General features: G+C 37.7%; 2 protein-coding genes across 3 annotated transcripts in view; one reads left to right on the top strand and one right to left on the bottom strand.

The window, feature by feature from the left end:
• Positions 1-639: 639 nt before the first annotated feature.
• LOC143892490 (glycosyltransferase BC10-like) lies at positions 640-7,388 on the bottom strand. The gene is made up of 2 exons (XM_077397136.1): positions 6,706-7,388; positions 640-1,577 (listed from the first exon to the last, which is right to left on the bottom strand). The coding sequence occupies exons 1-2, from the start codon at positions 7,249-7,251 to the stop codon at positions 933-935; spliced, it is 1,191 nt and encodes a 396-aa protein (XP_077253251.1). The 5' UTR covers positions 7,252-7,388; the 3' UTR covers positions 640-932.
• A 4,657-nt stretch (positions 7,389-12,045) lies between these two features.
• Positions 12,046-14,396, top strand: part of LOC143892489 (Metallo-hydrolase/oxidoreductase superfamily protein) — a 35,227-nt gene continuing 32,876 nt past the window's right edge. Inside the window, exon 1 of one of the 2 annotated variants that reach the window (XM_077397134.1) lies at positions 12,046-12,570. In XM_077397134.1, the coding sequence (XP_077253249.1) occupies positions 12,310-12,570 (261 nt within the window). In that variant the 5' untranslated portion in view covers positions 12,046-12,309. The remainder of the gene's footprint in view (positions 12,571-14,396) is intronic. The other variant, XM_077397135.1, reaches the window with a different exon arrangement.

The following is a 14,396-nucleotide window of genomic DNA, read 5'->3' as shown; positions in this document are numbered from 1 at the left end:
TGATTTTTGAAGGATCAAACTTGGAAAACCCTGGCCTGGAAGGAATATGTGGTATTCTGCACAATGCAAATTTATAGGGAGATTGTCTTAACCTTCTTTGTTCCCTTTGACGTGCATGATTCTAATGTACCAAATGCAATCACTTCATGTATCCAATTTATAGATCAATACATGTTGAATAAACTTATTGTTGAAGGAGACTCCTAATGTTGAGACCTAGCTCTTTGTTTGATTTAGCTAATACAATTTACCATTGAAAAACAGTATAAACTTGAAATTCGTTTGAGTTAACTTTGACTCGTCTACATCCCAGTCGAGTCGAGTTTTTGAATTCCTACTTTTAATATAACTCAACTTGGGCTAAGAATCAGAGATATTTACTAGGATAATGGAGGTGTTCCCCTTTTTTCTAAAAAAACTGGGTGGAGATGTTCCTATGGGGATAGAAATCCTTAGACAGCCTGTTCCTGGAATTTGACTATCCAGATTTGATAAGTTTATCTTGAAATTATCATATATTCTGTTCTCTGGTAATATTTTATCCAAGAAACGAAGGTCGACGTGAATAGAGGATACCAAGTCTATCCAAGGATGAATTTGAATCTCGAAAATCGTATAAATAGTTTGAGAAAATAAGAATTTAAATCAACAACAAAAACTACTTGTTTGAATCTGCAATCGTACATGCTCAAATTTGGAATGGGATCATTCTAGTTTCAAAATCCCAAAGGCACATTGGTTATCTTACCATCTACAAAGCCCCTAACAAATCCTAAAGAAATGGTTGGTTGTTTTGTACCGTGCCCTGAATTTATTACAACAAATAATCAATAATAAAAAAGTACCTCCCCCAACATCTCTCTCTCTCTCTCTCTCTCTCTCTCTCTCTCTGTTTAAAAGGAGGTATACTAAGATAATATCAACCAATGAACTTATTTTTGAAAGCCCATCACTTTTGGTGCAAACCTTATCAACCTATCCAAAGCATTGGGCAAGAATTTCCTTGCAAACAAGAAGCAAAGGCTAGTGTTCCTTCCATTGTACTTACACTCACTCCCATTCCTTATTCTCTCCAACATCTCAATGGTCACTTCCCTTCTCCCAAACCTAGCAGGATGAGGTCCCCCCTTTGACCAGTCAACCCAAGTCAAACTTCTATTAGAATTCCTCCTTCCAAATCTCATATTCACAAATGTTGGCAAGTAATGTTCATCCCCATAACATGCCGGCCTGCAAAACCTCTCGAAAATCGGAAAATATATTCGGTCGGAGACTATTTCTACGGCAAGGTTTCGGTCCATTTCGAACCATTGAGCGCCCTTCCGCCACTGATCAACCTTGATTCTTGGATTCATACGATTGTTGTATCGACCACGTCCAACTGAGCCAGGCTCATCAAAGACTTGGACATATGTTTCTGTAGAGTTGATGAGGTAATTGTAGATTGTAGAGAAGTTGAAGAGAGGAATGCAGGACTCCGAGAGGAGGATGAAACGTTGGTTCGAGAAATCAAGGAGAGCATTGGCTAGGAGGCGGCGCTCGGCTTCAAGCATGCTAGACGTTCCCCATTGCACCACCTGCATTAACAGAGAAGAAGTTAATTTCTACTGTGTGTGTGTGTCTTGTCCCGTCTGTATGTGTATATATCTATATGCTAGAATTGAAATGGAACCATGGTGGCACGAAATGCTCTCATTCTTAAGTATAAATGATTAGTAGTTATTTCACGTGGTATTAGAGCTATTGCCTCACGGCAGGTCCTGGTTTCAAAACCCAACAACAACTTATATTTAAAGTCCACATGTACAGCTAACCCAAAAGAGGGGCAGCGCCACGCTTGAGGGGGAGTGTTGAAGTATAAATGATTAAATAACACCAATGAGTAATTGGTTGTTTCACACTCCTGTCAACCAATAGCATCTTGTACATGCCGCATAGGCTATAATTGAAACTCCAAAATTCGACTTGACTCGAAAGTGGGTTGAGTCGAGTAAACTCGAATGAGTCACATTCAACTCGATAAATACTTGAGTATATTTTTCTAATGCCAGACATACTTTCTATGGGAATGGAAACTTTTCTTCTGATTTAATAGATTGCAAGTCGCCATGCTTAAGTATGGTTTCCTTTGTATATGAGGTCGAATCTTTCGAGTTGGTTTAACATTTTTTCACTCATATTGAGTATATAGTGAGCCAACTCATTTTGTTGCCCGAGTCAAGTCATCTGAGGCATGATTTGAGTTGACTTAACGAATTTTGTACTATGCCCTAGACAGTATGACCGTACAACACATCTATTATTAGTGTTGTCTTTGAAGGAGATGGGTGTAAAATTAACAGATTTTCACTAATCTTGATTAATTTATAATTAAATTTATCCCTAATGAGTGTTTATATAGAGCACCTATGGGATAAAAATAGTAAGAGATTAGCTTAATCATAAGAGGTGATTAAGGATACAAATCTAAACAAACTACCCCATTTAGCTTAGAGTTCAAACCAATGCTTTGAAGTATTTCAAATAGAGACATTAAAAAAATGTTGTTTTGCAGAGCAATACTAGTTCATTCTAATATTTGGGGTCCAGCAACATTTGTATATCATTGAGCATTGTAATTTAATTTCATATATGGATAGAAGAACCACAGGAGTATGTATTTACATGATCACATAATTACCTAGTTGTTTGATAGATATATGAATCTTTTGTGATAATCAAACCACAATGTATAAGGCCCTGCTCATTTTAGATTTTTGAAATTCGATTTTGAATCCAAAACCGATTATTGGACTCGAAATCAATACCCAAAATCTAAAACGAACAAGACCTAAGCAAGGTTGGAATGATAGATATCCATTATCTAATATAAGGGAGAGAGTTGATTACTTTTCAATAGCTGATATACTTCTTATTTTCTGTTATGCGTAGAATAAAAGGGGTGGCCCAGTGCATGAGGCTCCCGCCATTGCGGCGTCTGGGGAGGGCTAGATGTACGCAGCCTTACCCTTGCTTTGTAGAGAGGCTGTTTCCGTGACTCGAATGAAAAGAATGAAAAGCATAAAAAATAATTTATTTTTACATTTACATTTTTTGTAAAAAGAATGGATTTCTAAAGGTGGTGATGGAGATGATAGTTTTCTTGAGTATCTAGACTATAAAGAATAAAGGTGTGGGCTTTCTTGGCTGTCTAGAATGTAAGGAGTAGAATCAAAGCAAAGTGTAAAAAGATTGTTCTATTTCTTCATTCTAGTTTCTGGGTTTAAGAGGTTGGATAATTGAATTACCCTAAGGACAAGGGCATTTTGGTAACTTCCTTCCTCTAATTATGAGAAATCATTTTAATAGAATTTCTTTTACATGTTAGGGAAAACCAATTTGATTAAATATAAAGTTTGGATGTTCATGCTTTTTGTAACTAGGATAAAGGAGACAAGACAAGGACAAGGCTATAGTCGTGAGAATTCATCCTTTCCATCCACACAATATTAAGAAAAATTATAGTAGGACACTCCGATAGGCACTTAGTTGTAGAGATGTATTGTAGTTGTAGTATGGCATGCAGTAATTCATCACCTTAGTTGACTACAAGGGCATTTTGATAGTTTCTTGATGTAGTGTCATTAATATATAAGCCACATATTCAGGTTACAGAGTGTGAGGTTTCTGCGTGTTTCATGATTAGAGTTTATAACACCAATGGAAAAAGTAAAAGTCTCGGTGCACACACTGCCGAACTACGTAAATTTTGTATTCTTGGTTTGCGTGTTGTGTTTTTGCATCTCTTATCATTTGTTGCATAGTGGTTGATCCTATTTTGAGAGATTAGAGATCTCTCTCGGGTTTTTAACACGCTGACAAATTCTTATTCAGTCTGCATTTTCAATACCAAGTTAATTAAAACTTTTTAATCAACTCTTTCCCAAGTTGTGATTGTGCCAAGTAATCGATGGTGCCCCTCTGGCTTTGACTGTGTTCTATTCCTTGTTTTCTTTCGCACTAGTCATGATCGAGTTAGCAAAACGCCGTTAAAAAAGACTCAGTTTTAATGGTTTGCCAAATAATACACTGTTTTAAACTTCTATAGTAAATAAAAATTAAAAAAATACTCCGGTTTTTAAATAAAACATTTTTAACATGTTCAAAATGTGTTTTAAACATATTACACGTGTTTTTCGAACCAACTTTCCAACTTTAACCCTAATACATTTTGTAAATTACAAAATTTTAAGGGAAATGATAAATGCGCCCCTTTTCATTACTAGGGATACCCAGCTACAGTGTATCTATGACTGCAAAGGTGCTATTGTACATCACTTTGGAAGGAATGAAGTGACCTGATTGCCACACACAATGCAGCTGGGTGTCCCAGGTGATGGAAAGGGGTGCATTTATCATTTCCCAATTTTAAATGTATTTTATTGTGTTTCCATTTTTTTGGCTATGATTTCTTGAACTAATACCGTATTAAACGTAGGACCAATTACCAATGGGGAACAAACATTAGGCAAAATTATCAACAGGACCCATGCTTTTCAAAAATTATCAACGGGGGACAAAAGAGGTCTTGTCAGTAAAAGTTGGACGAAAATACCCTTTGGCATATACAACACGTTTTGACTTTGGAAGGGGGTTTTCAAGTCTCTACGATTGGGGTTATCAGGTATCAAATTGGGGTTACCAATTTCAGAATGGGCTTATCAAGTCCCTGAAAATTGGCCGAGTGTACTAGAGTTTTGGTAGGGGGTTTTCAAGTATTTGGGATTGGGGTTATCTAGTATCAAAATGGGCTTATCAAGTGCTTGAATATTGGTTGAGAGTTCTGGAGTTTTGGAAGAGGGTTTTCAAGTTTCTAGGAATGGGGTTATCTAGTATAAAAAATGGGGTTACTAATTTCCGAATGAGGTGATCAAGTCCTTGAAAATTGGCCAAGGATACTAGAGTTTTGGAAGGGGGTTTTCAAGTCTCTGGGATTGAGGTTATCTAGTATAAAAAATGGGGTTACCAATTTTTGAATGGGCTTAAATTGGCCGAGGGTACTGGAGTTTTGGAATGGGGTTTTCAAATCTCTAGGATTGGGGTTATCAAGTATCATAATGGGGTTACCAATTTCGGAATGGGCATATCAAATCCCTAAAAATTGGCCGAGGGCACTAGAGTTTTGGAAAGGGGTTTTCAAGTATTTGGGATTGGGGTTATCTAGTATCAAAATGGGGTTACCAATTTACGAATGGGCTTATCAAGTCCCTTAAAATTGCCCAAGGGTACTGGAGTTTTGGAAGGGGGTTTTCACGTCTCTGGAGTTGGGGTTATCCAGTATCAAAATGGGGTTACCAAATTCCGAATGGGCTTATCAAGTCCCTTATGAACACGTTTTTACTTCCTGTTTTTTTTCACTTGTTCATTTTCACGTTTTTTTTCTTTCTACCGTACGATTCATCTTCCTCATCCTCCATTGAAAGGGAGAAAGAGAAATACAAAATCCTAAAACAAATGAAAGACAAAACCTAGATATAGAGAGAGATGGGAATGAACTCACGTTTCAAGTTTTTGAGCTTTCCCTCCTCCAATGGTGGCTAAAATGATGAAGAAGATGACTGGTAGGGCAAAAAAAATAAGTTGAAAATGGAAAAGTGAAAAAAAAATAGAGGGAAAGAAGAGAGAAGAGGGAAAAGTGGAAAAGCAAAACGTGTTGCTTAAGAAAAGGGCATTTTCGTCCAGCTTTTAATGACAAGACAGATTTTGTCCCCCATTGATAATTTCTGAAAAGCCTGGGTCCAGTTGATAATTCTGCCTAATTTTTGTCCCCCTTTGGTAATTGTTCCTTAAACTTAAAATTTTCCAGTCCCATGTTTTGCCAAATGACATTTTGCTGACTACGGTCATGATCATGATAAAATGCCCAACTCTTTTTGTACAAAACGGATTTCTGTTTCCCTAGCAGTCCTCTATACTTTATCAACCTATTAGTATTTAAGTCTGTAATAAACAAGCAATAATGGAAGCGTGATTTGACATCTAAGGGGAGCGTACATATAATGCAGGGAGAGTGAAAATATCATCTCCCTAATGGAATTATTGAGAATTTGTGTGGTGGATAGTCGTGCAAGCATTCATTTGTCGGGCCCTGAAGTAGATAGAGTGTGCTCCAAAAATCTTCTCACTAGGATGATCTTAAGCCTCACCGTATATTGGGTTGCCCGCCCATGTGCGGCTGTCCACCACATATAATTTCTTTTGAGTTGTCAAAACAAAGAACGTGGGCATCATTTTCATTCCAGTTATACAAAATAAAGAGCACTAGCCGTTAAAAAAATCCCCATGCCCAGTAAGAACTATACCATCAGTAAAACTAAATATTAATAACAAGAGGAATGCTTGCTTTATAAGGAAGGTTTTAGGTTTGCACATGCACCCAATTCACATCTTCATAATTCCTATATTGTTGGGGGTTGATGACACTCAAAAAACCCAACTTTTGCACCTGTTCATTAGCTTGAGGTGGATCTGTAAACCTTTTATCTACAAACTAAAAATTCTTCTTCTTCTTCAACTAATAATAATAAGGGATTTGCAAGGGCACCCTTCAATTTATCATTCCTCTAATAATAATTATAGAATTATAGTTAAATTATGCAAAGTATTGGGTATGAAATTTGAAAAGAAAATTGGGTAATTAAAAACGTAAGCATGCAAGAAACTTACCTTGCTAGGGATCCTTCGGCCATGGAAAACAGAATTTTCAGGGATCGCTGATTCATTAATGGAGGGATGAGTGTGGACATAAATTGAATATAGACCTTCATTTCCTTTGAAGAATTTCTCCCATAGAGGGGCCAAAGCCAATGGCCCGCGACTCAAGAACATGAAAGCAACCTTAGGAATCCTTCTAAACGGGTATTTTCGGATCCGCGGAACCATGGATGCCTTCCAAAGCAACTCCTCATCATTCATCTCATGCATAAGATTGCGCGGCGCCACATATTGTTGAAGTCCAATTGGACTACTAATTGAAAACCCATCTAAGAAATATGGTAGAGGAGGTGGTGGAGGACGCATTGTTGGTGATGGAGCTGAAGGGAAGAAAGAGAATTGGGTGGTTTGTAAATAGGATGGAAAGCCATTAAGATAAAAAGCAGCTATAACTCCAATGGCCAAACCAAAGCCAAAGAGGAAGAGATACGAGAGAAGGTTGGCAATGGAGCGAGGTGGATTTTGCTGTTGTTGTTTTTCCTTCAGCTGATTCTTCATTGTCACCTTCTTAAGATGAGGATGAAAGAAAAGGAGAGAGACACATTTGATGGATAGATAGTCTTTGGAATAAAATAAAATAGATAGTCTTTGGAAAAAGGAATGGTGGAATGAACACCAAAGCAGACACAGGTGGACCACTGGACCTTGACTTCATCCCTCAGTTATCTCCCAGATTCCTCTCCCTCCCCCATAAAGGTAGCAATAATTATCGTGTGGTCCCACTATAATTGAAGAGAAATGGTGTTAATAATGGACGGTTAAGATTGGTGAGAGTGAGAGATCTCACGGCTGGGAAATCAAAATGATCAAACGGTGAGATGTATGCCAGCCTTGTTGCCAATGTGGTTCACAAAGTTTGATCATGAAAAGACAATGTAAACAATAATGCAGATTAATCACTTTGGAATTAAGTAAGCCATTAACTAAGCTTTATTGTACTACCTGTCTTTGAAATTTAAATTATTCATATGATACCTAATAAAAAATATGAGCATTATTGAAAGCAGTCAAGGTAAGGAACAACGGCACAAGTCGGTCGACAACTAAATAAATATGTGAAAACATTTCCCTAATTATAAACTGCTAGGAAAACGGGAATCCGTTATGGGGAAAGAAAAACAGGCATGAGGCGGCACCATTCATTGGAGCCGCGTCCACTAAAATACAATAGGAAGGAAGCTCAAATCCCCATAAAAGCGATAAATAAATGTTGACAAGGTCAAATCAACAGTCGCATCCATCCTGTTTTTATTATCAACACGAAGTCTTGTTTTCGGAGTGTTTTCCTGTAACTTATTCAAATCAAGTGAAGGACAAGGGTGTATGGTTAACTAGTGGGATTTTGTCTCATTCCCCCATGAGTTATCAGTGGTTATCTGTGGGACCCATAACCAGTGGGATTTTGTCTCATTCCCCATAACTTAAGCCATGTTTGATGGCCAAGAAACTTTTCCATGGAAAATTAGTTTACCTAGTGGTGAGGGACTGGCAAGGAAGGTGGGTGAGAAACGTAATTGAGAGGGCATTGGTGAGGAAATCCTTATACCATATATAAAGCGTGAATCAGGGGTTAAAGTCAACCTCACTTTTACGTTATTTCCATTCATGTCTTAGAGCCTAGCACAATACCTTCTTCTAATTTTTCTTACGGGTATTCTCATTCATGTTGGGCAATAAATATACAATCATATCATAAAGTCAAGTCACGACGAGGCTTCCATTTTTTAAGTCACTGTCCTATTTTGTTACATTTTTTCCGTATATTTTGTCGTAACTTGTCTACTTTGCTCTCATTTTTCTGTAATTTTTCATTTAAAAATTAGTACCCGCATGATTATTATTTATTGCTATTATATATTGCTACCCACATTTGCACAAATCATAACTTTGCTAATCGTTGCAGTTTGCACCACATCAACAATAAGACAAATGTCTCAAAAAGTCAACAAACATAAATGGGCTAACATCACATGATCGCATGCAATTACAAAAGATAGGTTGGCGAAGGTGGCTAGCAAATCCCTATACAAACAAAAAAAAATCTTAAAAAATATGTCAAGCTATTATTTATTGCTACCCACCTTTGCACAAATGGTACTTTTGCCAATTTTTGCAGTTTGCACCACGTCAAGGATAAGACAAATGTGATAGGCTGACATCACATAATCGCATGCAATTGCAAAGGATGGGTTGGCGAAGGTGGCTAGCAAATCCCTATACAAACAAAAAAACAGCTAAAAAAATATGTCCAAAATCTGGCTGACCCTAGGTCGACCAGGCCTGTACAGGCCGGGTGCGGGTCCAAGCTTAGTGACCCGTATAATTTCCCGGGTCATTTTGACCCGTCCCGTTTGCCCCCGGGCCATCTGAGACGCAGCAGTATCAGATGGCATAACCTCTACCTTGTCCAGATTTCCATCCCGTCTATTTCCTCAAATAGAATTTTTGGCCTCGACCACATATATGAAGGTAAAAGTAAAGTTGCTATGTGATGTTATTTGTAGTTTAAGAGTTGATATATCTTTTAATTCTACTTTTGTTGTTTTAGGGGTTTAATCCGGAGGTTGTACCACAATCTCTATCTGGACTCACTAATCTGAAGCATTTACTGTTGGAAGTGTATCATGAAAAAGAAGATCTGCTTCGGTTGACTTCCATTCTAACGGGTTGCCCTCTCTTGCAGAAATTCCACGTGCATGTAAGTTCCAACTGAAACGAGTATAATTTATTGTTGTAGGGTTTGAACATTGCAAATGTGCCTTGTTTTTACAAAACTGTATTGAATATGAACATCTTAGCTAAATAACAGTTTTAAAAGCCTGAACATACTAGTATTGTTATGGTGTACTCAAGTGGAGGCTTTGTAATCTGCCTGCAATTGTTGGGGCTTTCATGGGATATTTTGTCTTTCTAACTTGTGTAAGACATAGAATTTGTTACCCTGAAGAATAATTTAAAAGTGACTCTCTCTATCTCTTATTGCAGATGATTAATCCGAGCACCAGATCATATAAAGCACCAGGCAAAATATTGAGGCCTCCAATGTGCCCTCATAATCACCTCAAAGAAGTTGAGCTAAGTTTTTTTTGCGGTAAAGAGGCTGAAGTTGAGCTTGCTGTGTATATTCTAAAGAACGCCATGGCACTTGAATCAATTACTATTGATCCACGTGATAAAAATTATCTTGGAGATGGCAGATGGGAGATTATGGAATGGCCTCCAGAGGAGATATGGTCTTTAATAAGACGGGCAAGAGTTGTTGAACTTCTTAATAAGGAAGTCCCTCCGAGTGTCAAGTTAGTGATCTTATGATACTTTCCGCTACAAGCTTCGCGAGAGGTGCCTTTGTACCAGTGTCTAGTAGTAATCTTATGATCTATCTATGGTTTCCATCTGGTTTGGTTTGGACATCTTTATTGTGTTATTTTCTAATTTATGGGTGTTTTTTTCTCTTTATATCTTTTAAACGTTAAATGAGAGGATGAGAGGATGAATGTATTTGATTTATTATAGTTATGTTGATACTCTCCTATGGTCAATTGAAAAGCTCAGTGCATTCTTTTGTATTTATCACTGATGCAACCGATGTTTGTTTATGTCACACCAGAAGTTCTATTACATATACATAGGCCCTGTTTGTTTTGGATTTTGTAACCAATGATTGTCAGTCCAAAACTGGTTATTAGACTCATCAATCGGTTCTCAAAATACAAAACAAACGGGCATTACAAGTGGGGTCTCACCTCCTCCCTGGATCTCAATGATAGTCCGTTGCTCCTTAAGAGGGAGGCACACATTAGAATTTTGGGATTGGCATTTCGCGGATGAGCTGTTGCATGTGAGAGCAGCCACATCATGAAGGCAAAATTGGCTGAAATATGAGCTGGTGTGGCTGCCCTCACATGCAACAGTCCATCCATGAAATGCCTTCTGCGATAGACGCTAGCAAATCCCTAGCATTTTGTTAGCTTTATATTTTATGTTATTCTCTTAGATTTCGAGTTTCTTTGATTTCTTTTTTCTATCTCATTATATCCAAGTTACAAAAATAAAATCATCCATGGACAGCTATTTTTTTTTATGATTTCTTGAGTATGGAGTGGTTCCTCTATCACTCATCGGTTCCCACATCATGTTCCTTATCCTTTTTTTTTTTGGTTCTAGAGATTGCATGCAAAAATTCCCTCACACCTTCTCTTTCTTGTTCTCTGTCTTTCTCCTCAATTAGGAATCTAGAGCCAACTCGTTAATTTTCTAAAATGCCCCATTGATTTTAATCAATGGCATCCCCTCTCTCTCTCTCTCTCTCTCGCTCTCAAGTAGTCAAGTGCATGCATATGACAAGTACGTGTTAATATTTTATTAAATAAATAGTTAGTTTATTGTATGATATATCATTGCAAGTAGTTGTCTTAATATATGTGGTTTAAAAGGGAGTAATTATTGTACAGAATAATTACTTTGCAGTTATTGTTATTATGTGAAGTGTTTTACTCGTGTGGTTGAAAAGGAGAGTAGTTATTGTAGAGAAAAACTATGAGGGGGCGGAGCTCGACTCCTGAGCCATTTAACCCTTCATATTTTGCTACGTGGGGCCCACTTCTTATGATAATCCAAACCGTTCATTTGTTGGGCCACAACGTAATAGAAACAGGATTCCCGTAATAGAAACCTCTATAGATCAGAGCGTTAGAATCATACGGGGCAACCCATTTACTCTGTGGCCCTACAAATAAACAGTTTGGATCATCCTATGAAGTGGGCCCACATTACTGTTTTGAAAGAAAAATGAACTTCACATGCACACAGACGTATAAAATCTCAAAATAACCTTTTTGAGGTATTTTTGCTTTTGCCAATAAAGAAAGGAAAATCTCATTGATGAAAAATAATGGGACCCGCATATTTTCCCCTAAAGGCAATGTTTTCCATATTTCATATTCTTTCTTCTTTATTGGTATGCACAGAGAAAGTCAGAGAGAGAGAGAGAGAGAGAGAGGCCTAGATGTGGCTTACTTGGACATGATCCAAACCATTCATCTGATGGCTTCATCATATATATACTTTTTGAAAAATACGAGACTATAAGGGCTTAGTCCATATAAAATCTCATTTTTGACTAACATCCCTCATTCAATGGGTAAAACTAAAAGCACCCTAATTAGACGGTTAGGGTTGTCAGGTACAAAGAGAGAACTTCATTGGCCTTTATGGTAATTTCTCCTATAATTCAAGGGCATTTTCCAAGATCTCAGCACTCAAGTCCCCCCAACGGTCAGATTTTCATTTGTTTCAGTAATAATAAAGAATCTTCTTCCCATGTAATGGTGGATTAGGTTCTAAAACAAGCAAAAAGTTGTCAGAATAATGACATGCTTTTCAGTCTGATCTCACCAACCCTTTTCACTCTCCTTAGTTTTACAACCCTAACCCTCATCTTTTCAATCTGATCTCACCGAAGACACTTCCCCTTTCACTCTCTTAATTTATAAAACCCTAACCCTCACCCAAACCCTCTCTTATTTCAAACCATCTCTCTTTCTTTCTGTAATCGCCATGGCTATTTACAGGCTCGCAGTGATCATTCGAAGGGATTTTAGGGACGGCGATTTTCTCGTCGTTCGGCAGAATCCGCCCCCTAAATTACCTGAAGAAGAATACCAGAATTACGTTGATTCTGATCTCTGGGACTTACCTTCCGCTCCTTTGAATCCTTTGGGAGATGAATCTCAGTCTTCAATAGTCATCGATGGATCTGAGTCTTGTGCTGATAAGCTGAACCTTCGGCTGTTTGATTTGGATTCGGCTCTCCATCAGGTATAATGCTTCTTTTACTGATGGTTTTGCAACTCTGTGCTGTTTGGATGCAAGGATTTTATGATCTAGGATTGTAAAATCCTGAATTTTATTACCTAAAACATGGATTTTATAAGCTAAGACCAAGTTTTTAAATTTCGGTTTCGTTACCGGTTTCGGGCCCCACAAAAATCGAAATTTCGAACGAGGATTAATAAAAACAATATTTTATTAGTTATCGAAATCCCTGAAATTTCGAAATTTCACGAAATTTCGGAAATGACCGAAATTCCGAAATTCGTGCGAAATAATAACACGTTTCGTGTAAGTGTCATTTCAGTTTCAGTCGTCGAAATTTAAAACCATGGCTAAGACCTGGGATTTTATAAGCTAAAATCTGAATTTTACATTTTCATGCTTGAAAAATCTAGGTTTTTGGTTATAAAATCTAGGGTTTAGCCTGTAAAATCCAGGATTTTACAATCCTGGATTTATATTGATTTCTCAAGAATTTTTAACGGCATTGGCGACAGTTTGAATTTCCTTTTTCATTCAAATGGGGGAAATATTTGGAAAAAATTGAAAAATTAGGGAAACCTACCCACTACTGTTACCTTTGCACTAAAAATTTGGAGAAGAAATCTCAAGATTCAATTTGAATTTTGGAGAAGTGAATGGTAGTCCATGTAGCCCATCCGAGTTCATTCTTAGGTCGATGTGGGGAGCATGATTATAATGATGATTTGGTATATAGGCCTACTGTCTAGGACATCTTTTTTCATGGGCTGTAGTATTACCTAGTGAGTAGTTCTTGATGGAACCATGGCTTAGGCCCTGTTTTGGACTTTGAGAACTGATTGTGTGTCAAAACTGATTATGGGATGCACATTCATGTTTAATTTTGAGTCCGATAATCAGTTTTGGACTCGCAACAGTTCTAAAAATCCAAAACAAACAGGGCCTTGGATTAGCGACATTATTTTTATATTCATATCGATAGATATGGATTTGAGAACCATGGGTAGAATATACTGACTTAGAAGTGGGATATTGGATAATTTTCTATGGTCTAACCGGTGTTTAAAAACACGTATGCTGCTCGGAACGCTGCCGAAGAAAATTTTAGTGGACTCGGCATGACACGGTCAGGTACTCGATTGGCACAGCTGAGTACTCGGTTGATGTGGTCATAATTTGGGAGAGTCAAAGGAGTTTTATTGATTCTGTAGGGCAAAACGCGGAACGTGACAGCAAAATGTGGAAAGTGGCCAAGGTAAAAGGGAGTCGAATTGGAGGAGTCCCACGATGACACGGGGGAGTTTTAAAACTATGGGTCTGACACATGTTGTGGGAAGGCCCTCTTGTTTCATATTTCCAATCATATCGAAGTGCTTTGTGGCCTACAATCAAAGTTCTAGATGACTTGGAGCTCTGTTGGAGCCCAAGCGATCTGTTTATTGGAGATGTAAGGAAGGGATTCGGTGGGAGTCCTTTAAATAAGTTCGTGCATTCAGAAAGAGCGGTTGCGCACTTCCCCATTGTGAGTGGAGAGCCCAAAGCTCCACGATGTGGAGTTGTGAAACTAATGGCTCTTTTGCTCATCCTTATATACTCTGCTCTTGGGAATTGGCCAATTCATTTGGTATATTTGGGTTTTGGGCTCACTCTTTTCTAGTAATTTTCCTTGTTTGCATTGTAAGGAGAGATCCTTACATGCTATGAAATGGAAATTGGGCCTTGCGTGTTTTCCTATGACAAAACAGAAAATCTTTTCATTTATCGTTCATGGGTAATAGTTTTGGAGTTTCTTTTACGGTTTGTTTAATTGATGTTCAAAATAAGGTTTA

The sequence above is a fragment of the Tasmannia lanceolata genome, unplaced genomic scaffold (assembly GCF_043159265.1).
Source record: "Tasmannia lanceolata isolate RefF3 unplaced genomic scaffold, GAP_Taslan_0.1 ptg000015l, whole genome shotgun sequence".
NCBI lineage: Eukaryota > Viridiplantae > Streptophyta > Magnoliopsida > Canellales > Winteraceae > Tasmannia > Tasmannia lanceolata.
Note: the sequence above shows the minus strand (reverse complement) of the source record. Positions and strands in the feature narration are given on the sequence as shown.

Coding starts and splice junctions, on each gene's coding strand:
- LOC143892490 (XM_077397136.1), bottom strand. CDS start 7,251: ATGAAGAATCAGCTGAAGGAAAAACAACAACAGCAAAATCCACCTCGC. Junction 1,578..6,705: donor GCCGAAGGATCCCTAGCAAG/GTAAGTTTCTTG, acceptor CTGTTAATGCAG/GTGGTGCAATGGGGAACGTC.